Here is a 19,828-nt window from a genome sequence, read left to right as displayed (position 1 = left end):
GATCCCCAAATTCCTTGACCTTATTTGGGAAGGTTTCGGAAGGTGCGCATTACAGTAAACAGCAGCAAAATACCAAACAGTTCTACGGCTAAAAAGCAGCTGGCCGGCTCGTGCCTTTAGAACACTAGTTGTAGAACAGCGACAACATGCAGATTTGCGCCATCAAGCGGGACTTGCGCTTTTCTAAAGGAGAAACATTGTTTTCTTTAAAAACAGTCCAGGGCAGGACGTCTACAGTCATACCGGGCAAATGCTGAGTTTTGGGGGAAAATGCCAGAAAATGTCCAAAAGGAAGAGACAATAGCATTCTAGTTAGTATTCTAAAGGCATGCTTCAGATAGTTCAACAATGATTCTGGTAAGACCAACTGCTCACATACATACACACACACTCACACAGATTTTAATGGTTTTAAAAAAACCAAATTTGTTACTTTAGAAAAATAAATGCAGTGCATTTTCAGCAATGTTACCGCCACAGACTCTGATTGCTCAGTCCACACATAAGTAGTAGTTGCCTTCTATGGTGATATGGCTTCTCTGCACTAATTCCCATCAGGCCGAAAGACATTAGGGCGGGTTAAGTAAAGACCGAATTGTTGCACAAAGAACATTTACTCATCAGATCCCACCGATCTCTTCTGTGCCCGTTTCCGGGGCAGCCTTCTGGGTGAAGCTTTATCTGGAAGAAAAGAGAAAGTTCTGATTTGCCTGGCTGTCATGTATGTGTTCAATTCAAAAGCATTTTCCTTCAACTTTACCATTAAGAAAACGACACACATGCAAGAAGACCATCTAATAATAAATGCCTCTTACCTAGCATAGGTTTTTTCACTAACCTTTTAAAATAATCCTTCAAGAGGTAACTCAAAATGAAACTCTACATACTTGTAAGCTGCTAAGTAAATCTTAAAAGTTCTCATCACACACAAAAATATTTTCGGTAACTGTATGGTGACAGATGATGACTTACCGTGGTGACCACTTTCCAATGTGTACAAGTTATCTATCATTATGTTGTATACATGGAACTAATGTGTCATTCATTATATGTCAATTAAATCTTTTTGCAATTAGGGTGGGAAAAGATCTAATCTTGATCACTGTGATGTTGAAGCTACCATACAAAATCTTCCTGAATTCTACAGCTCAGCATGTTTATATGTGATACATGCATAAGTAAACTCTTTACAAATAGCATAAAAATTTTATATTGGTTACAAATTAAATTAAAGACTTAATATTTATAAAGGCAGCGCCATGTAGTTTGCATACTTTTTGGTAATTTCATAAATTTACCTGAAATGAGCAGCAGGTTAAAAGAAATTATACAGTACATCAATATTAAAAGCATCCTACACATGTAAGCAGTATCTTTTTACTTTTTTCTCTTATGTTAGAGTCTTAGTGTGGTCTATTAAGCAAAAAATAAACTGGTGGTGAGTTTCTTCCACTTCTATCCAGTAAGGAGTCATCTAGAAGTTTCTTTAAAAAAAAGTGAAAGACTGTCTTCTCTCTGACCATTGTCTTTTTCATATTTTCTAGGAGCACCTAACCTATTAGGGAATGTAAGTTCCTTGCGGAATAAGTTACACATTACAATTATTTTTCCAGCTTAAAATATACAGTAAATGTTTACAAAGAATATTTAGAAGCTAAAAATTCTTTTTTAAAAACTGCTTAAGAATTAATGACTGAATTGTCACGTGAGAGCTGGCCTCAGCGCTTTATTAAGTAGGTTGGTAATGATGTGTTTTGGGGGCTCCAGTGCCTAAAGCTGAGCGAAGAAGCACTGTTCTGACAAAAGCCTACAACTTTCATCAAATTTTCAGAAAGGTTCGCCTACGAATTACTGCGTCTTCTACTCCTAAATAATTTTTAAATACAAGCAGCAGCTGAATAATCTTTTTTTCTTCAAAAAATGCTTCACAATCTAACAGCCACCTGTGTGGACACAGCTGTTACTATGGATGTGAAATGGTCATTACTGACTCCCAACAATGTCAACCCCCTGCAGCAGGGTTTTAAATACAGGAATACGCGAAAAAGAGCCTCGGAGAACCTGCAAAGCCTGTTCGTCCAACACACATGAATTTCACTCCATCAGGAAGACAGCCGATCCAACTTACCTTAACAGTGAGTCTAAAACCTTCCCCTCCCACATGTCTAGCTCATCAGAGTTAAGCAGCAGGCAAACGAGACAGACAGAGAGCAGCCTGGAGTCATCCAGCTTTGGGGAAAATGGCTCCAAATGCCTCAACAGCCTAGAAAGTGGCACTTCATTTCAGCAAAGAACAACGAAATGTGTATGATGGTGCTCTCAGTCATCAAAGGAAACCACCTCCTTCTGACCTCCCCAAAACCCTAAAAAACTTTAAAAGAAAAACAACAGAAAACCTTAAACATGATGTCTCATATTGAATAAATGGGGCGGATCGGAAAATGCCTCCCTGCCCATTTAAAAAAAGACTAAATTGCAGTAAAATGGTAACTCACTGCAACTTTTTTCATATTAGAAAAGAGAAAGGCAAGATGTTAGCAGAAAGTTAAACTGGTCCCTTTCCATTTTCTCGGACTGCATAATCTAATTTCCTACCTCACCTGTGGGGAAATATTATATAAATAACTTTCAGATGGACTTTTTACTTAATGAGATACATGTCACAGTTTTCTAACAGATCCCTGAGTTAAAGTCACATTACACAGAAGACTTCATAGTTACAGCTTCTGATGAAGGTTTCCCTATGTACACATATGAAACAGCATTTAGCGAAGATCCTATAATTTTTCTATTAAAATCAGCTAACCTGTCACTTACAGTTAAAAGACCTCAGGGAAGTTGAAGCACCCTACTCTGAAATGCAAAACATACAAGAAAAAACTTCTTAGTAATGGGCTCAAATTGTTTCAAACCACCCTTCTTCCTTTACACTCCGAACGAGACTCATCACCCGAGACACGTGATTTTCTCTCCGAACGAGACTCATCACCCGAGACACGTGATATTCTCTCCTTCAACAAGACTTCCTTTGACTCTAAATATGATCCCCCTTTCCTAACAAAATTTTAAGTTGTCCACATTATTCATTCTAGCACATAATCACATACTATTTCACATATGTGCTTTATTTTCCTCAAGCAGAAATGTAAACTCTGAAAAACAGTAGTACATATATTCTTAGCTTCTTTTTAACATACCACTCAGAACCTAGCATAGTGTTGACACTGTAGGTAATACTTACTGAATGAAAGTACAGTTATACATGATTGGAATTTTGCTCTGTAAGTGTAATAATTCTCAGCTTTTAAGTTCATGAATAACAGGTCAGGGAGAAAGATACTATGAAGCCAATCTCCCAGTCTACACAAGCAATCCTGCTGCACTGTAGAGGCCATGGTCTACACTTCCGCCCAATTCCATTTCCCGCCACACGGAATGCTGGTTGGTGTGGGAAGCCTGTCCTTGCAGAGACCCTCAGCTGTCGCCTAGGCTCTGTGCCAGTGTCTCCGCATCCTGGCCCGCCTGTGCTCCGAACACGCTTCCACACGCTCACTGGGGTTGCACGGGCTCCTCGCACCCAGCACATCCAGCGCACACCCCTCTCTCCTTGTGCACAGACACTCCTCCTCCTAGAGTCCCTGCTGTTAATGGGACCATCTTCCATCCAGCTGCCCAAACTCAGAGCACCCTGACTCCTCCCTTCCTGCAACTACCAAAATGCCACTGAAAGCCCAACCAGCTCCACTTTTGAAGTATCCTTCTCTTCCCTTTTATTCCCATTCACTTCTGCCTCAGCTTAGGCCCTAATGGGTCCTCATATGCTTGGCTGAAATCACCTGGCTGGTATCCCTGGGTCCACTAGCTCCCACCTGTTAGCCAGCCTCCATAAGACTATCACATAATTTTTTTAAAAAAACATGAATTTGTTATTTCTCTGCTTTAAGGTATCCGATGGCTGCCATTTGGCTAGAAGGAAAGTCAGAAGGCTGTAGCAGAGCACATAAAAAAGACTCCCCCTCACAGAACTCAAGAATCGGCCAATGTCAACCCCTTCTGTGAATGATCTCCCTACTCTCCTACCTGGAGAAGGCCCCTCCTGTGCTCTTACTAAAGCACCTACCAGACTGCACTTGCATTTCAACATAGAAAGACAAGTCAATTTATAAACCTGGAAAAAACTTGAACAGCCAATTCACAGGGAAAGAAACAATAAGTAGCCAACAAATATGCATAGAGAAGCCAAACCTCATTCCTAACTGTAAATGAGATACCTACCATTTTGTAACATGCTGGCAGATTAAAACATTTTATTATACTTAACACGTGAGAATGATTAGTAAGAGGGGAGGAGAAACGGGCAATATTACACATTACTGAGAATGTAAGTTGGCACCACCTTTCGGGAAGGAAATGGAACACTTTCCATAAAAATTACAATGTGCATAATCTTAGACCTAGCTATTCTACTTTTAAGAAATTATCCTAGGGACTTCCCTGGTGGCGCAGTGGTTAAGAATCCGCCTGCCAGTGCAGGGGACACGGTTTCCAGCCCTGTTCCAGGAAGATCCCACATGCCACGGAGCAGCTAAGCCCGTGCGCCACAACTACTGAGCCTGCGCTCTAGAGCCCACGAGCCACAACTACTGAAGCCCATGTGCCTAGAGCCTGTGCTCCCCAACAAGAGAAGCCACCGCAATGAGAAGCCCGTGCACCGCAATGAAGAGTAGCCCCCGCTCGCCACAACTAGAGAAAGCCCGCACACAGCAACAAAGACCCAATGCAGCCAAAAATAAATAAATTAATTTTTTAAAAATTATCCCGGGTAGGAGAGTGGGCAAAATAGGAGTAGGGGGTCAAAACTTATAACTTCTAGTTATAAGTCACAAGTAGTTAAATATACAACATGGTGATTATAGTTAACAATACTGCACTGTATATCTGAAAGTTGCTAAGAGAACAGATCTTAAGAGTTCTCATCACAAGAAAAAATTTGTAACTGTGTGGGGTGCTGTTGGCTAGATGATGTGGTAATCGTTTCACATTTTATACAAATATCAAATCATTATGTTGTACATGCAAAACTAATGTTATATGTCAATTACATCTTAATTTTTTAAATTAGCCCGTGATTTTATATATTAAGAATATTCATTAGAGTATTAATCTTAAGAGCAAAAAACTGGAAATAACAAACATCCTTCAATATAGAGTAGGCTTAATTCTGACACATTTATATAAAAGAATTGTAAAAGAATACTATGTAGTTATTAAAAAGAATAAGGTAAATATATAATTATCAAAAAAAGACATCCAAGGCACAAGAACTCAGGTTGTAGAACTGTGTGTCACATGATGCCATCTGTGTACACACACACAGACACAATAGACATATGAGCTGGTACACGTATAGAAAACACTTAGAATAACACGTAAGTACCAATTATTTATGGAAAATGGGACTCGTGGAGCCAGGAGGTTATCTCTGAACTTTTTTTCTTCCCCTCACCGCCCCCAAAAAAGGACAGGACCTCCTGGTGGCGCAGTGGTTAAGAATGCACCTGCCAATGCAGGGGACACGGGTTTGAGCCCTGGTCCAGGAAGATCCCACATGCCGCAGAGCAAGTAAGCACCTGGGGCACAACTACTGAGCCCGTGTGCCACAACTACTAAAGCCCGTGCGCCTGGAGCCCGTGCTCCACAACAAGAGAAGCCACTGCAATGAGAAGCCCAAGCACCACAACGAAGAGTAGCCCCCGCTCACTGCAACTAGAGAAAGCCCACGTGCAGCAGCTCACTGCAACCAGAGAAAGCCCACGTGCGCAGCAGCTCACTGCAACTAGAGAAAGCCCACGTGCAGCAACGAAGACCCAACGCAGCCAAAAATAAATAAATAAAAAAAATTTTTTAAAGTTGTTTTAAAAAAAGCAATGAAGCCGTACTGCTTTTATGGTAAATGTTTTTAAAAAGTCCAATTACAACTGGAGAAAAAAATCTATATTCTTCTATAAAGATTAATATTTAACCAACTGCATATATAATAAAAACTGAAATATACGTTAGGTAAACTATCAGGCAGTACTGTGGTTATTCTTTCAAAAACAGTGGGTAGGTGGCAGTTTTTCTAATAAATACGGTGATAGAAAACTGTTCCCTTATTCAATAAACTTACTGTAAAGTATTCACAAACAACAGCTCCCAACACCACAACAAACACCATTAAAAAGATGAATTGCCTCACCTCTCCTACTCTGCACTGAAGCAACAGGAAAGAAGAGAGACAGGAAAAAGGTTAGGAATATAGAGAATTCACACATTTGTATACAAACTGCAGATGTGGAAGCATTTCTAAATTAAAGCATAAATACAGTGCACAGAATAAAAATGTGATGCATTCACTGCTCATCATATTAGATTCGTACAAGCCATGAAAAGATGAGTGTTGACCAAGCATTTTTTGCCAAATCTAAGATACTTAATTTCCATTTAAGAGAAAAGTTTCCCAGGCGAGCCTGTAAGCGTACTTACTGATCTGATTCAAAGTTTCCTGAGGAATCCAGCTCATGTCAACATCACTCTGACTCGAGGTACCTGTCTCTACCTTCTGTATGGGTCTCTTGCGCTAAGAGAACATAAAAACATTATTGTAAAGGAGTTCCATTATATTATTTACTATAATATTAAAACCGCCCATCAAGCTACCCACTTAAATATATTAATAAACATGTTCTCTTTTAGTCCTAAAACATATTCCTCAAATATTTTTTTAACGAGACAGGAAAATCATGTCTACACCAATTATAAAGAATAAGGAATAAATCTGCACACTTACTTATTTTCAGTCTCTAACGGCCTTTTCCTCTGCTATAAAGCTTCATGTGTTACTATACAATTGGTAGACCAAGTGAGAACTTCTACTTTTACAATGATTTTCATTTGGGGAATCAAATCTTAAAGAATAAACTTATTTCCACATTAAACAAAAGTTGGCATAATTACTGAAATGTTGCATGCAGGCAGATCCCTGCATTATTAGCTAAATACACTTAAACAGCTGGCATAAATAAAACAAAACAGAAACACACAATCCCATTTAAGCTAACAACCTCAAACTTTGTTCCTTGAGTATTTGCAGCCAAACTGCTAGAAAGTAAGAAGGTGATTCAATTCCACTGGTCCTATTCTTTTAAAAAAACAAAACAAAACAAGAAAACCCACCTAATTATTTACATAAGAAACAGAATATTAATTTTACAGTCCAAAAATTGGACTCTTAATACACAGAGATAACTGAAAAACTGGCTTATACCTAATACATAAACTTATAGCAAAAATGCTGATTATTATGAAAACAAGGTAAAGAAAGTTATGAAAATTAACATTCAAGCACTAAGTATTTTTCTTTTAAAAAGTAAGGATTTATTAATAACATTTACTGCTAATTTTACATAGATTTGATTGCCTGACTTACTGCTTAATAAATAAAGATTAACCAAAATGTCCAGCAATTGTTTAGGGTCTAGTTCACATCAGGGTATTGGACACAAATCACATTATATACTGCGAGGAATAGTATGGGTTATTTTGTTTGGGGGTTGGTTTTTTTTTGGCAGGGCAGGGGAGAAGAGGGACATGAGGATACAGTGGCAGGATTAGCTACCATGTTCAGAGACAGGAAACCATGATTACACCAGGTGATTCAATGTTGCCACTCTACAACTCTAACACGAAACAGAATTCTGACTTAAATACAGCCAAATTCATTCATTCTTTTTCAAATGAAGACTCATTTAATTGCTAATCAGAAGTCAGCCCTATAGTCAAGAGTATTAAAGCAAATACATAAAAGCTGCATTACTTATAGATAAAATACATATCCATGAAAGAGTATGATAAACAGAAGAATGAAATTTAATGTCTGAGTTTTAGGAATAAAAAATCTAGACTATAGAGTTACGTAACAGAGAGAAGGTAAGTATCATCCTGGAGAATGCAGACAAAGGACACCAAGTGCACGTGGCAGCAGAGTCTAAACAAATCCAAATCAGACACCCAAGGTCTCCTCTTCAGGCTTTTATTTATTTACTTATTTTTTGCGGTACGCGGGCCTCTCACTGTTGTGGCCTCTCCCGTTGCGGAGCACAGGCTCCGGACGCGCAGGCTCGGCGGCCATGGCTCATGGGCCCAGCCGCTCCACGGCATGTGGGATCTTTCCGGACCGGGGCACGAACCCGCGTCCCCTGCATCGGCAGGCGGACTCTCAACCACTGCGCCACCAGGGAACAGGCTTTTCTTTTTATTGTTGTTATTATTTTTAAAAAATAGGTCTTCACTGGAGTGCAACCGCTTCACAATAGCGTGCTAGTTTCTGCTGCACAACAAAGCGAATCAGCCACATGCCCACACAGCCCCGACCCCCCGGGCCCCCCACCCTCCACGTCATCGCAAAGCACGGAGCCCATCTCCCTGGGCTATGCTGATGCCCCCCACCAGCCAACAACCCTGCGCTCGGTAGCATATATATGTCCGTGCTACTCTCACTTCATTCAGGCTTTATTTTAAAAAGATGCAACAGGGCTTCCCTGGTGGCGCAGTGGTTGAGAGTCTGCCTGCTGATGCAGGGGACACGGGTTCATGCCCGGGTCGGGGAAGATCCCACATGCGGCGGAGCGGCTGGGCCCGTGAGCCATGGCTGCTGAGCCTGCGCGTCCGGAGCCTGTGCTCCGCAACAGGAGAGGCCACAACAGTGAGAGGCCCACATACCGCCAAAAAAAAAAAGGTGCTACAAACCCACAGTGAGAGCAAGAAGCCACAAATAACTAGACTGTACTCAGTACTGTAACCATTTTTGAAGTAAGGCTGTAAGAGCTGTTTACCGATATTTACCTTTCTAGATTCTAGGAGCTGATGAAGGCCAACCACCACCAAAAGCCCAAGACCAGCAAGGAACATATACATAAAGATTCTGATATAAAAAGAGAAAATATAAACTGGCTTTAGTTCATTAAAAATACCACAGCTAATTAAAACTATAATTGTGCTTAAACTCCTAAGAGGTATGAGTTAATTACAACAATAATTCTAACAAAATATAATTTTTCCAAATAATTTGTGGGGAAAAGGAACAAAATTTTAAATTCAATGTAGATCCAGGTAACAGTTTTATAAATTTACCTTTAACAACAGTCAGTCCCCACCCCCCCAAAAAAAGGCATATGATCTACAATGAATTACTTCATAATTTGTTATAGTCAAAGCTCAGTTAAACAGCTGCATTAGGTGCTGTCTTCCTCAAATATTAGACTTTGCACAATTTTATTTGAAAGTTACTTTTAGTGAACTATATAAGTATATAGTGAAAAATGATTCATCATTCGCAAAGGACACATTTTTCAAGGTAAAATATTATGGTTTATGTTTTCAATAGTAATTTTGGAGCCATGCAACTTAGATGAGGCTGATGACCAACTTAAGAGGACGGGGTGGAAAACAATTTAAAGATGGGAAGAACAAAACGCAAACTTTCTAAAACAATTTTTTGTTAGTTTTAACTATCTTTCCTAACTTGGTATTAATAGTTGTAAGAATCATCTAAAGTATGAATTTAAGTAGTCAGGATTCCACCCAATCTACACCTAATCTTTCACCATTAAAAACTACTGTGACGGAAGCAAGCCTCCCAGCCCTACCTACTGAGACCAAGACCTACACACTGCGACCTTCACTTACGTTTCTCCATCTAGCCCATCTTCTCTCTCAATAACTGTAACTGTTTGATTGAAGACAGCATCTTGGAAAACATTGCCCTGTTAAAAAAATAAATCACAAAAATCGGAAATGTGTTGAACGAATGAAAGCTTACAAGATTTCTTAAAACTGTTACCCTACAGATACCCTACAGATACCATACCGCTTTCTCATCACTTAGAACGTCAGTAAGACTCAACAGAGTCGTACGAAAGTGCACCAATTCAATGTCAGGGACTCAACGTTATGACGTTACTTTCTCCTCAAAAATAAAAAAGGCCTCCAACTTTGCTAAAGTTGTCCCCACTTTCTTTGACGGGGATGAGAGGTGTGAGAAACCAGGGAAGTAAAGTAAAAACAGGATAACTTGCAGAAAGAAACAGAGCCCACAGAACACTCTTCAGCTAGAAGCCCTGGCTTCTGTTGTAGGTAATCCTCCAAACGAGAAAGGGAGACAATGAACATGCACACAGGAGCTCCAGAGAACATCATTTTAAGAACTAGACTTGAACAAAAGTCAAATTCATGTTCTAAATTGGCAATGGATTGGAAATCAGTTTATATTAAATGGGTTAATGACTTTCAGTAACAAAATCTCTTTCTGTGGTGGTCTCCAAATAATTCTGTCAGCTCAACACAATTTCAGTTTTCAAATACATGACAATCACTGGGACAACACACAGCTGTGTTGTGTTTTGTGTGAAGCATCGAGGTAGTACTTTTTCAAAACTGGCACCACTTATTGCTGAACTATGACGATTTAAGTCTTATTCCAAGATCTTTCAATTAGCATTCCTCTAGTGACAATTCCAAGATGAAACAAACATTCAAAATGGAACTGAAGCTACATATATGCTTGTTGGATTAAGTTTAATTCTGCTTGAAAACTTGATGAAATACACAATCCTTCAAGCTACTGAACTATAAAGTTGAGGAGGCTTAATACATTGTTCTGAAAATAAGGATGGGGACTTCCCTGGCGGTCCAGTGGTTATAGGACTCGGCGCTCTCACTGCAGGAGCCTGGGTTCAACCCCTGGTCGGGGAACTTAGATCCCGCAAGCAGTGCAGTATGCACCCCCCCCCCAAAAAAAGAAAAAAGATGAAAACTCTTTCCCACTTTCCACTAAGTAGTTTTAAAAAAAGACACAAAAGGAAAACTTAACTGCAGCATGAGAAATTTAACTCAGATGTAAATATGTTGATACTGGGGTGATGAAAAGGTTGAATAAGCTTCCAAGAGAGGATGAAATTTCCTTCTCAGAAAACTTTTTCAACAGGGAATGGTTTACATGTGCTTGCTATCTGAAGGAGGATGTGATAGTTGGCATCTAGAGGTCAACTCCCAGCAGTAAAATTCTAGTGGGCTTCTCTCATTCATTCATTGGATGTATGTATCCTATAGAAAGATAGTAAAATATCCTAAGAAAGACAGCAGAGCTTATATTAGGCTATTTGGTTCTCATAAACCATAAACCTTACTAACATCCTAAAAATAATTTGGTTACATTTTCTCTATGAGTGTATAAAATGACATAAAAATAGTCACAGAAAGTCCTTAAAACGTACCAACAGAAGCAGTAAAATTGGCAAAATGCAAGCAACAAAAGGAGGTACAAAAATTACTTTATATTAACATCTGAAGAAGTAGCAGATCCCACTGTGCGGCTCACTGTTCCTTTTCCTTTTAAGATCCAGCTGGAGTCACTTTCACTTTCCTACCCCTGCACTTACTTGTCTCTAGGATGTATCACTTATGCTGTGATGTTGTCTGTCTACAACCATCTGCCCCACTGGATTATAGACTTGGAGACAGAGGTGTACAATTTATCTTTGCCTCCCTGCTGCCTATTTTCAACCACAAAATAGGCACCTGAATGAATAAATGTAAGAATATTCATTAAACAATGTCAACTGTCCTCATCCATTCTTAACTTAAAAAAAAAAAAAGAAGAAGAAGAAGGTTTAGAGGGCCTTACGTTCAAATCTTTGTAGTTCAGATTGATGACTAGACCAAAGGGCCGGCCACCCATGGGCTCCGCGGGAATGAAGGAGTACTCAAAAGTTGCCTGTCTCTGGGGCGGCACTACAGTGTTCAGAGGAAGAGCCGTGAAATTCTGGATGTAAAACTGGTAGTCCTGAGGATAACGGAACGAGGCATCTAGAGATTCAACGACAAAATCTTCTGTGCCCTTGTTTGTAAAGCCTACCAGGAACTTCACAATGTTATTTGCTGGAAAATCTAAGAAACAAAAGAAGAGACAGGAAGATTAGAAAACATTCACAGGGTACAAAATAAGCAGACATTACAAACGGATTCTGGCACCCTTTCCTGCTATGTATGGATTTGGTTTCAGAACCCTTTTCAGTAGAGCACTCCAGCCATCCACTAACTACAACTTGGAGTTCGTGTGTGAGCTGAAACCCTTGTCCCCATGGCAGCATTCCAACTTAAGAGTTGAACTGAGCACCTCAATTTCAGACCAGATCACTTCCGAGTTGTATGTCTAAGAAGGAGTTGTATACTTTCAGGAGTAAGATTATCTTGCAGTGGGGCTACATGTCTTGGTGAAATCACCTTCACCTCCAACTCAGTATCTGCAATCTGTGCAGATAACGGAGAGAAAAATGACAGAAAGGTAAAGTCTAAGAGGGTCACCTGAAAACTGTAATATCTATTAAAACATAACAAAGAAAAAATCAATCAGGCAATCCTTATTTGCAGTTAGTCAAAATGCAAACAAACGTGACCCAAGGAGGCAGCTACAAAAATAAATGGGAAAAACCAACAACAACAAAAACCTCTCAAATCATACCTTCTGTAGGCACAGAGCCAGAATGTACGTGGGAATAAAACAGAAAGCTTGAGAAGACCTAGAGAATGAATAACCTCAAATAATAAGTCTTCGATAATTATCCTGTGGTCTACAGAGCTGCTTCATCCAGTAAGTACAGGTTCTGGGGTCGGACACATCTGGGTCTGAATCCTGTCTTCAGAATCTGTTTACTAACTCAGTAATCCTGTTCAAGTCGTAACCTCTCTAAACCTCAGTTCAACAACAATAACTCTCCTCTTAGAGTTCCTACTAGGATTGAATAATACATGCAAAATATTGAAAACAGTGCCTGCCACATAGTTCTCAATAAATACAAACCATTAGTTAATTTTCTTCTAATGCAACACAGGCTCTAATCAAGGCCTAACTGTAAAGATATAATATTTCACTAATGTTTACACTCGAAATATCAATGTTATTTTACTGTGGCAGTTTGAAAAAACTTTAAAAACAGTATCTTTCAAAGGGACATTTGATTTCTAGTTAAAATAGATAGTATTTATTTTTTCCCCGTAGTTTAAATGCCAGAAATGCTACCTTACAGGTATGGGTATTCATACATGTAAGTGGGTTTTTCCCCAAAATGTGTCTACGCTATACTTGTAAAATAAAGACCTTAATCATTATTAATGCTTCCCCCAAAACTGAGCTAGCCATTTATAAAATTCCTGTATTTGAATTACAACCAACATTCCCCTCTCACCTTCTCCTTTCACAAACAGGATGGTTGTATCTGCACTTGGTGAAGCTTCAGGTTCACCAGATACATCTTCTTCCTCTTTATCTTCAGCCTAAGAAAAATGTTAAAAGCAGATTACTATGGAAGAAAAACAACATCATTTAAGAATAATGACTTCACTAGATTTGGGACAATATATACATTGCTTCTCCAAGGCTGTGTTGGGATTAGTAGTGGAATGAATTTCATTGTAACTCATCAGTGAAAATAAAACTTCAAGAGCAGTGCATCTCAAAGAGTAACGTGCATGCTGATCCCCTGGGGATTCTGCAGCTGTGACTCAGGTATAGGGTGAAGCCTGAGATTCTGTATGTATCTGAAATGCCCATGCCAGGAAATGCCCATGAAGCTGGTACTTAGATAACACTTTGAACTGCGAGGTTCTAGACTGTGGGTTGGTAAATTTTCTGTAAAGTTTGAAAGAAGTTTAAAAACAGTATTTTTCAAAGGGACATTTAGTTTCTGGTTAAAATGGGTAGTACTTACTTTTCCCCTTAGTTTAAATGCCAGGAATACTACCTTCCGGGAAAAGAAGTCGTCTCATATACACTTTTCATGCCACCCCTCCCCGACAAGGGCGAAGGGAAGGAGACTCCAAAGGAGGCGCTGGCGTGAGGACGCAGGTAGCAAGTGTCTTCCGCTTTCGGGACCACAGGTCCCTGCTGCAACTATGCAACTGCGGGGACAGCACGAAAGCAGCCAGGGACAACACGGGGCGGGGCAGAGCTGGCTCTGTCCCGCATCCACATTCTGCCGGGCCATGCTAGGGCTAGGGCCTGGTTATTGGTCTTTCCATCCCAATTAAGAATTGCCCCATGGGCTTCCCTGGTGGCGCAGTGGTTGAGAGTCCGTCTGCCAATGCAGGGGACACGGGTTCGTGCCCTGGTCCAGGAAGATCCCACATGCCGCGGAGCAGCTGGGCCCGTGAGCCATGGCCGCTGAGCCTGCGCGTCCGGAGCCTGTGCTCCGCAACGGGAGAGGCCACAGCAGTGAGATGCCCACATACCGCAAAAAAAAAAAAAAAAAAAATTGTTTAAAAATGTCAACAAATTTTAACTAAAAATTTTAAACCCCAGTGCAGCATTTCTCCAGGCATCAATGAGAATTACAGATACTCATGTATTTGAAATGTCCAGGCCCTTAATAAATCGAGATGCTTAAGGGCACCACTGTTTACTGGCATTTAACTTTTCATTTATGTAAATACTCTCTCTCCCTATACAGACCTCTCAAGAGCCAAGCCCGTCTTACATTTTAAAAATTCTCCACACCCACCTCATATGCTTAAGGCACTCAAAACATTTCTTCAGTGACTGTTGTACAATTCGTTCAATTGTATTATAAGTTATATTTTAAGTATCTTTAATGATACCTTCATTTACAAAGACTTAGTGAATTTCTACTTTTGGGAAAAGAGACCCACAAACAGGGAAAGAGACCAGAAACAGGAAGGTAGGAACCATAAGCTGTCAAATAAGGAGAAAAGGATATACTTGAGAAACCATCCCTAAGATCTGATTAACAGGTTGTGTAATAAAAAGAAATGAAAGCAACAAGGTAAAAGCTTGAAGCACCGGAGCCTTATCAAAACAGAATTAATTTATGGAAGTAAGATGGATGGTAAATGCTGAATTCCATTTTGGACAGATAAAATCTGAGGTACTTATGGAACATCCAGATGTGCTATCCCACAAAGAGCTGGAAACAGAGGAATGGAGCTCGGTAAGGGAGGCTGCTAGAAACGAGATCTGGAAGTCATCAATGTAAGGCGGTGGTTGTTAAAACCACAGGTGTCACCAACATTAAGGGAGTGAGCGGGGGAGAGAAGGTAGTAGAGACCAGGCAGCAGCCGCTGAACAGAGAGAACCAATGGGGGTGCCACAGAGGTCAACGAGGGGACTCAAGGAAGGGGTACTCAGGAAATGCTAAAGAGGTCAAACAGGGGAGGAATGGAAATTCCAGGAAATTCCAGGCCAGGAATTTGGCAGTTAGGTCACTGGTGAGTTAGCAAGAACAGTTTTACTAGATACATGGGACCAGACCAAGCACTGTTAGAGAACAAATGTGAAATGAGCAGAAGAGAAAGTGGTACAATTTCCTCTTTCAAGAACTGTGCTGGTAAAAAGAAAAGAAAACGTGTAGCAACTTCAGGTGGAGGAACACAAAGTGGAGGATGTGAGCACATCTGCAGCTTAACAGAATTAAGTCACCGAGAAGGAGCAATGCTTACAGTTACAGAAAGAAAGAGGATAATAAACAAGATCTCACAAGCCCAGATGGGGAGAAGGTGGTGGTGGTAGGGCCGGCCTTAGAAGAGAGTAAAGACAACTCGCTGTTAAAGGAGAGATGTAGAAAAGATGAGTGAATAATATATTCAGAAGTAGAATGTAGAAAATCCGACAGAGTCCACACTTGATGGCCTTCACCTTCTGATATCAAAGACAATATTGTTGCTAAGATTTCACAGAGAACTGATTTTGGAGTTTAAAAGTGGTTAAAAACCAATTCTATGTAGGATAAATTACAGTAGTCTAAGAGAGAAAATAAAATTAGCTAGAAGCATGCCACAATGATCTTGATTCTAGCCCAATATTCTTACTGTCATACTATAATTTTATAGTAAAAGTCTCAGCGTTAGCTTCTAAGAGATCTTCTCCAAGCCCTCCTTCTAAGCGGAATCTTCACAGAACATACTTTATATATTGTTTATTGTCCACTCCTCACCCCCTGCCACCAAAATGCATACACACTGTCCCAAGAACATAAACTCCATGAGAGCAGAGAGAATCTCTGGTTTGTTCACCAGGGAAATCTAAAACAGTGCCTGGCACACAGTAGGAACTCAATAAATACTTGCTTATTGAGTGAAGGAAAAAAAGAAGAAAGAGGAAACTGACCCAGAAAGATAAGTTGCCCAAGACCAGAAAGCACAGTAGTCTGTATCCCAAACCCAACAACAAATGGTCCAGTGGTCCTACTATAATGCTACCCTCGCAGACTCACGTTCATATCACCTTGAACTGGTCTTTGTTTCACGTCTCCCTCCTTGCGCCAGAAAATACTTACGGATCATCCTCAATGACTGGCCCCATTCTCCCAAATTCAATCCACTTTGATCCCAGTAATAAACCTCTAAAAGCAAGAATTTTAATACCAAATTTGTCTATATAAGGGCTAAATACATATAGATATAGATACACTATGTATATGTATTAAATCAAATACGGCACTAACCAAATCTGTGGGTTCATCTTCTTCCACTTCTGCTTCATCATCTTCATCTTCAATTACAGAATCTTCCACCGTTTCTTCATCTTCTGTAAGATCTTGAGCCGCTGCCAACGAGCCTAACAATAAAATAAAGAACAAGCAGTTAACCTTTACCCCGGAATACCAATGTTTCTAAATCTCAGGTACATAGGCAACGAAAATTTTCCCTCGGAATAACTCAATCTCCCAGCTCACTCAAGTGATGCCAAATTACAACGTGTCTAAGAATATTCATGTGATTTTATCTTACTGCTCGTCTTACCAACTGCACGTTAATTTTAGTGGGAAATGCTGTTTAATTTTAAAAAGCAACTGGAAAAATGAACTGCTAAAACTAAAGATGCCTTAAAGCCCAGATAAAGAAAGTCAAGCAACTCTGTTAAGCATATTAAAGAAAGTAAGTTTGTTTTAAAAGTAAGAAACTCCAGAATTTAATCTATCATTAACCACATAAAACAAACCAAAAAAATCCAGGTCTAAAGGAAAAGAGCAATCTAAATATCTAGGCAAGAAATCCTGTTATTAGAGTTGACTACAGCTCAAATCTCTTAGTACTCGATAGTATGTAATTCCAAGGAACAAATATCTGTATGACATCCATAGTGAAAACTAGCTCTCATAAAACACATTTGGTTTAGTAAAAACTATATTGGTAATTTCAAGTTTGAGAGCTGAGAAAGCATGCATTTATTTTTGCATACAACTTCAAACATGTTTTAAGATACTTTTTATTTCCGCTACACTTAACATCATAGTGAAAGTAAGCATAACTATAACGCCAAGAAACTATACATCATAATTTTATAGGCAAAAGTACATGTCACATTAAATCTATTTCAGGCAAGACCCTCAAAAGAAATTTCAAAGTTCTAGTGACTCTTCCAACATTTCTCAGAAAGAATGATGATGTGGCAATTAAGTAGAGGGAAAAAAAACATGGGAAAGGAAGCACGTGCACATGCTGTAATACTCAGGAGAAACAGTATATACTAAGGGGACTGCATTTTAAGTCTTTCCCACTTCCTTGAGTTCTTACTGCCCGTTAAGACTTATGCCAAATATTAAAGAACACTGAACCACACTTTATGAACTGAAAATCAGCTTCAGCTGCTGGCTGAACAGACTAAACAGTGCATTTATAATTTACAAATCATTTTGTAAAACCGGTAAGAATACCTACAACTGACATAATAAAGTTGTACTCAGTTAAATTTCAAGACTTCTCAATATATACAATGGCTTTCACCCGACATTTATAAAACAATGTTTTAATGCTAACCAGTAACAATTTTGTGCCTAAAAAAAAACTTACACTTTTACATTGGAAAAATTAAGAGAAAACATCTTATGAAAGACAGGCCATTCTGCACAAAAAGTGTTCAAAGATACCCAGTTAGATACTGATGTTTCTTAAGAAAAGAAAGACTGAAAAAATATACTTTAGATTCTAGACAAGTACAATTACCAAATTTTCTTAAAGAAAATGAAAACACCGACCAGCAAGCAACTCCCAAAGGAAAAGCATTCCTATTTAAACCTGCAAACGAATTAACGGTTTTGGTTAATTCCCCCACTTGGTTTTCTATCCGTTAAACAGAAGCCAGTCAGTTCACTTTTCTTTGCAAAAGAACTCGTGGATACCTGTCACTATCGTTCATTTTGCCACACAGCTTTCTTAAAGTTACAGAATAAAAGGAACTCTAGCGATCATTTAGTCAGACTGAATTCCACAGAGGAGAAAATGGAAGTTCACGATAGAACCAGGGTAAGAAGCCAAGTTTCCACATTTCTGACGTCCTGCTATCTATTCTCACACCAGGTTAACTGTTGGAATAAACCTAGATAAAACACGTACAGCTCGAGCTTCCCTGGTGGCGCAGTGGTTGAGAGTCCGCCTGCCGATGCAGGGGACACGGGTTTGTGCCCCGGTCCGGGAGGATCCCACATGCCGCGGAGCGGCTGGGCCCGTGAGCCATGGCCGCTGAGCCTGCGCGTCCGGAGCCTGTGCTCCGCGACGAGAGAGGCCACAGCGGTGAGAGGCCCGCGTACCGCAAAAAAAAAAAAACACGTACAGTTCGAAGGAGACTACATTTTTTTCAGGACAATGCGATGCTTCCACAAAACAAAACGGGAAAAATAATTACAAAAAAAGGAGAGCAAAAGGAGGGCTCAAGTACCGGACATGCCCAGGGATTCTTCAGCCCGCCTGGGAGCAAGGCTAGACAGGCGGGTGAGTTCTGGGGAAATCAACACACCTGGGACCACAGAGGGATGTGCTGATAATCGGGGACAGGACCAGCAGCACGGCTCAGAGTTCAGGCTAGCAGAAAACAAGGCTTTCAGCAAATGAATGGAGAACTCCTGGCGCGGACGCTAAAGACACGTCAGCCCAGCGCCGAGGGGCGGGGACGGGGTGGAGCGGCGGCCGCTGGAGCGCCAGGGGCCGCAGCGCGCTCGGGCACAGCCTGTCCGCCGCCCCTCGTTCCTCGCTCCGGCCGAGGCCGCGGCTGCGGGCGCGAGCCCGAGCCGCAAGCCGCCCGCCGCCCCCGAGCAAGCTCGCCGGCAGAGTCTCCAGCGCTCGCGTGCAGGAGGCGGGGGCCAGGCAGGCTCTGGCGCGCTGTGGGCCGCCCTGCGAGCCGGGGGTCGGGGGCCGCGGAGAGAGGCCGGCGAGGCGGACGCCGGACCCAGGAGCCGGAGCCGCCGCCGCCGCCTCCAGCTTCAAACCTGCGGTCGCGGCGTCTCCCACCCACCCGCCCGAGCCCCGCCACCTACTCCCCTCGCCTCACCTCCAGGGCGGCCTCGGAGCAAAAGAGTGGCGGGTAACACCAGCAGGAGAAGCAGCAGCAGGCGGGAGAAGGGCTTCATGGCGCGGCCGCTCCGGCGTCCACTCCCCGCCCTCAACGACTCTCGGCGGCTCCGGCGGTAATGGCGTTACTCCTCATCCGGGCTTCGGGCGGGGAGGAGTGGGGCACGTACCACGCACGGCCTTCGCCACTCCCCCTCCCTGGCAGAGAAACGCCGCCAACGTGGCTGCTGGGCTCGGAGCCTGGGGAAGCTGGGCGGCCCCGGGAGTCACGTGGCCGGTTGCTAGGGCCTCTGAGATTCCCGCGAGAGTCCGCCTCAGTTACAGTCTCGGGCTGGTGACCTGCGGTTTGCCGCTCGCCCCGCCCTCCGTCCCTCCCTTCCAATTAATTAGCGTCGTTAGTGGTTACTTTATTTGAATGACGATCCGCCGGGTG

At 41.4% G+C, this 19,828-nt stretch overlaps 1 protein-coding gene across 1 annotated transcript; it reads right to left on the bottom strand.

Annotated features, from left to right (window-relative positions):
* Positions 1 to 595: 595 nt before the first annotated feature.
* Positions 596 to 19,528, bottom strand: SSR1 (signal sequence receptor subunit 1). The gene is made up of 8 exons (XM_082848364.1): positions 19,376 to 19,528; positions 16,554 to 16,666; positions 13,284 to 13,371; positions 11,723 to 11,985; positions 9,727 to 9,803; positions 8,884 to 8,962; positions 6,526 to 6,619; positions 596 to 681 (listed from the first exon to the last, which is right to left on the bottom strand). The coding sequence occupies exons 1-8, from the start codon at positions 19,452 to 19,454 to the stop codon at positions 614 to 616; spliced, it is 861 nt and encodes a 286-aa protein (XP_082704490.1). The 5' UTR covers positions 19,455 to 19,528; the 3' UTR covers positions 596 to 613.
* Positions 19,529 to 19,828: the final 300 nt, after the last annotated feature.

Source organism: Leucopleurus acutus, assembly GCF_964270905.1.
Source record: "Leucopleurus acutus genome assembly, chromosome: 10".
Taxonomy (NCBI): domain Eukaryota; kingdom Metazoa; phylum Chordata; class Mammalia; order Artiodactyla; family Delphinidae; genus Leucopleurus; species Leucopleurus acutus.
This window is presented reverse-complemented; position numbering and strand designations above follow the sequence as displayed.

Coding starts and splice junctions, on each gene's coding strand:
- SSR1 (XM_082848364.1), bottom strand. CDS start 19,454: ATGAAGCCCTTCTCCCGCCTGCTGCTGCTTCTCCTGCTGGTGTTACCC. Junction 9,804..11,722: donor TGAACTACAAAGATTTGAAC/GTAAGGCCCTCT, acceptor TTTTTTTAACAG/GGCAATGTTTTCCAAGATGC. Junction 682..6,525: donor GGAAACTTTGAATCAGATCA/GTAAGTACGCTT, acceptor CTTTTCTTCCAG/ATAAAGCTTCACCCAGAAGG.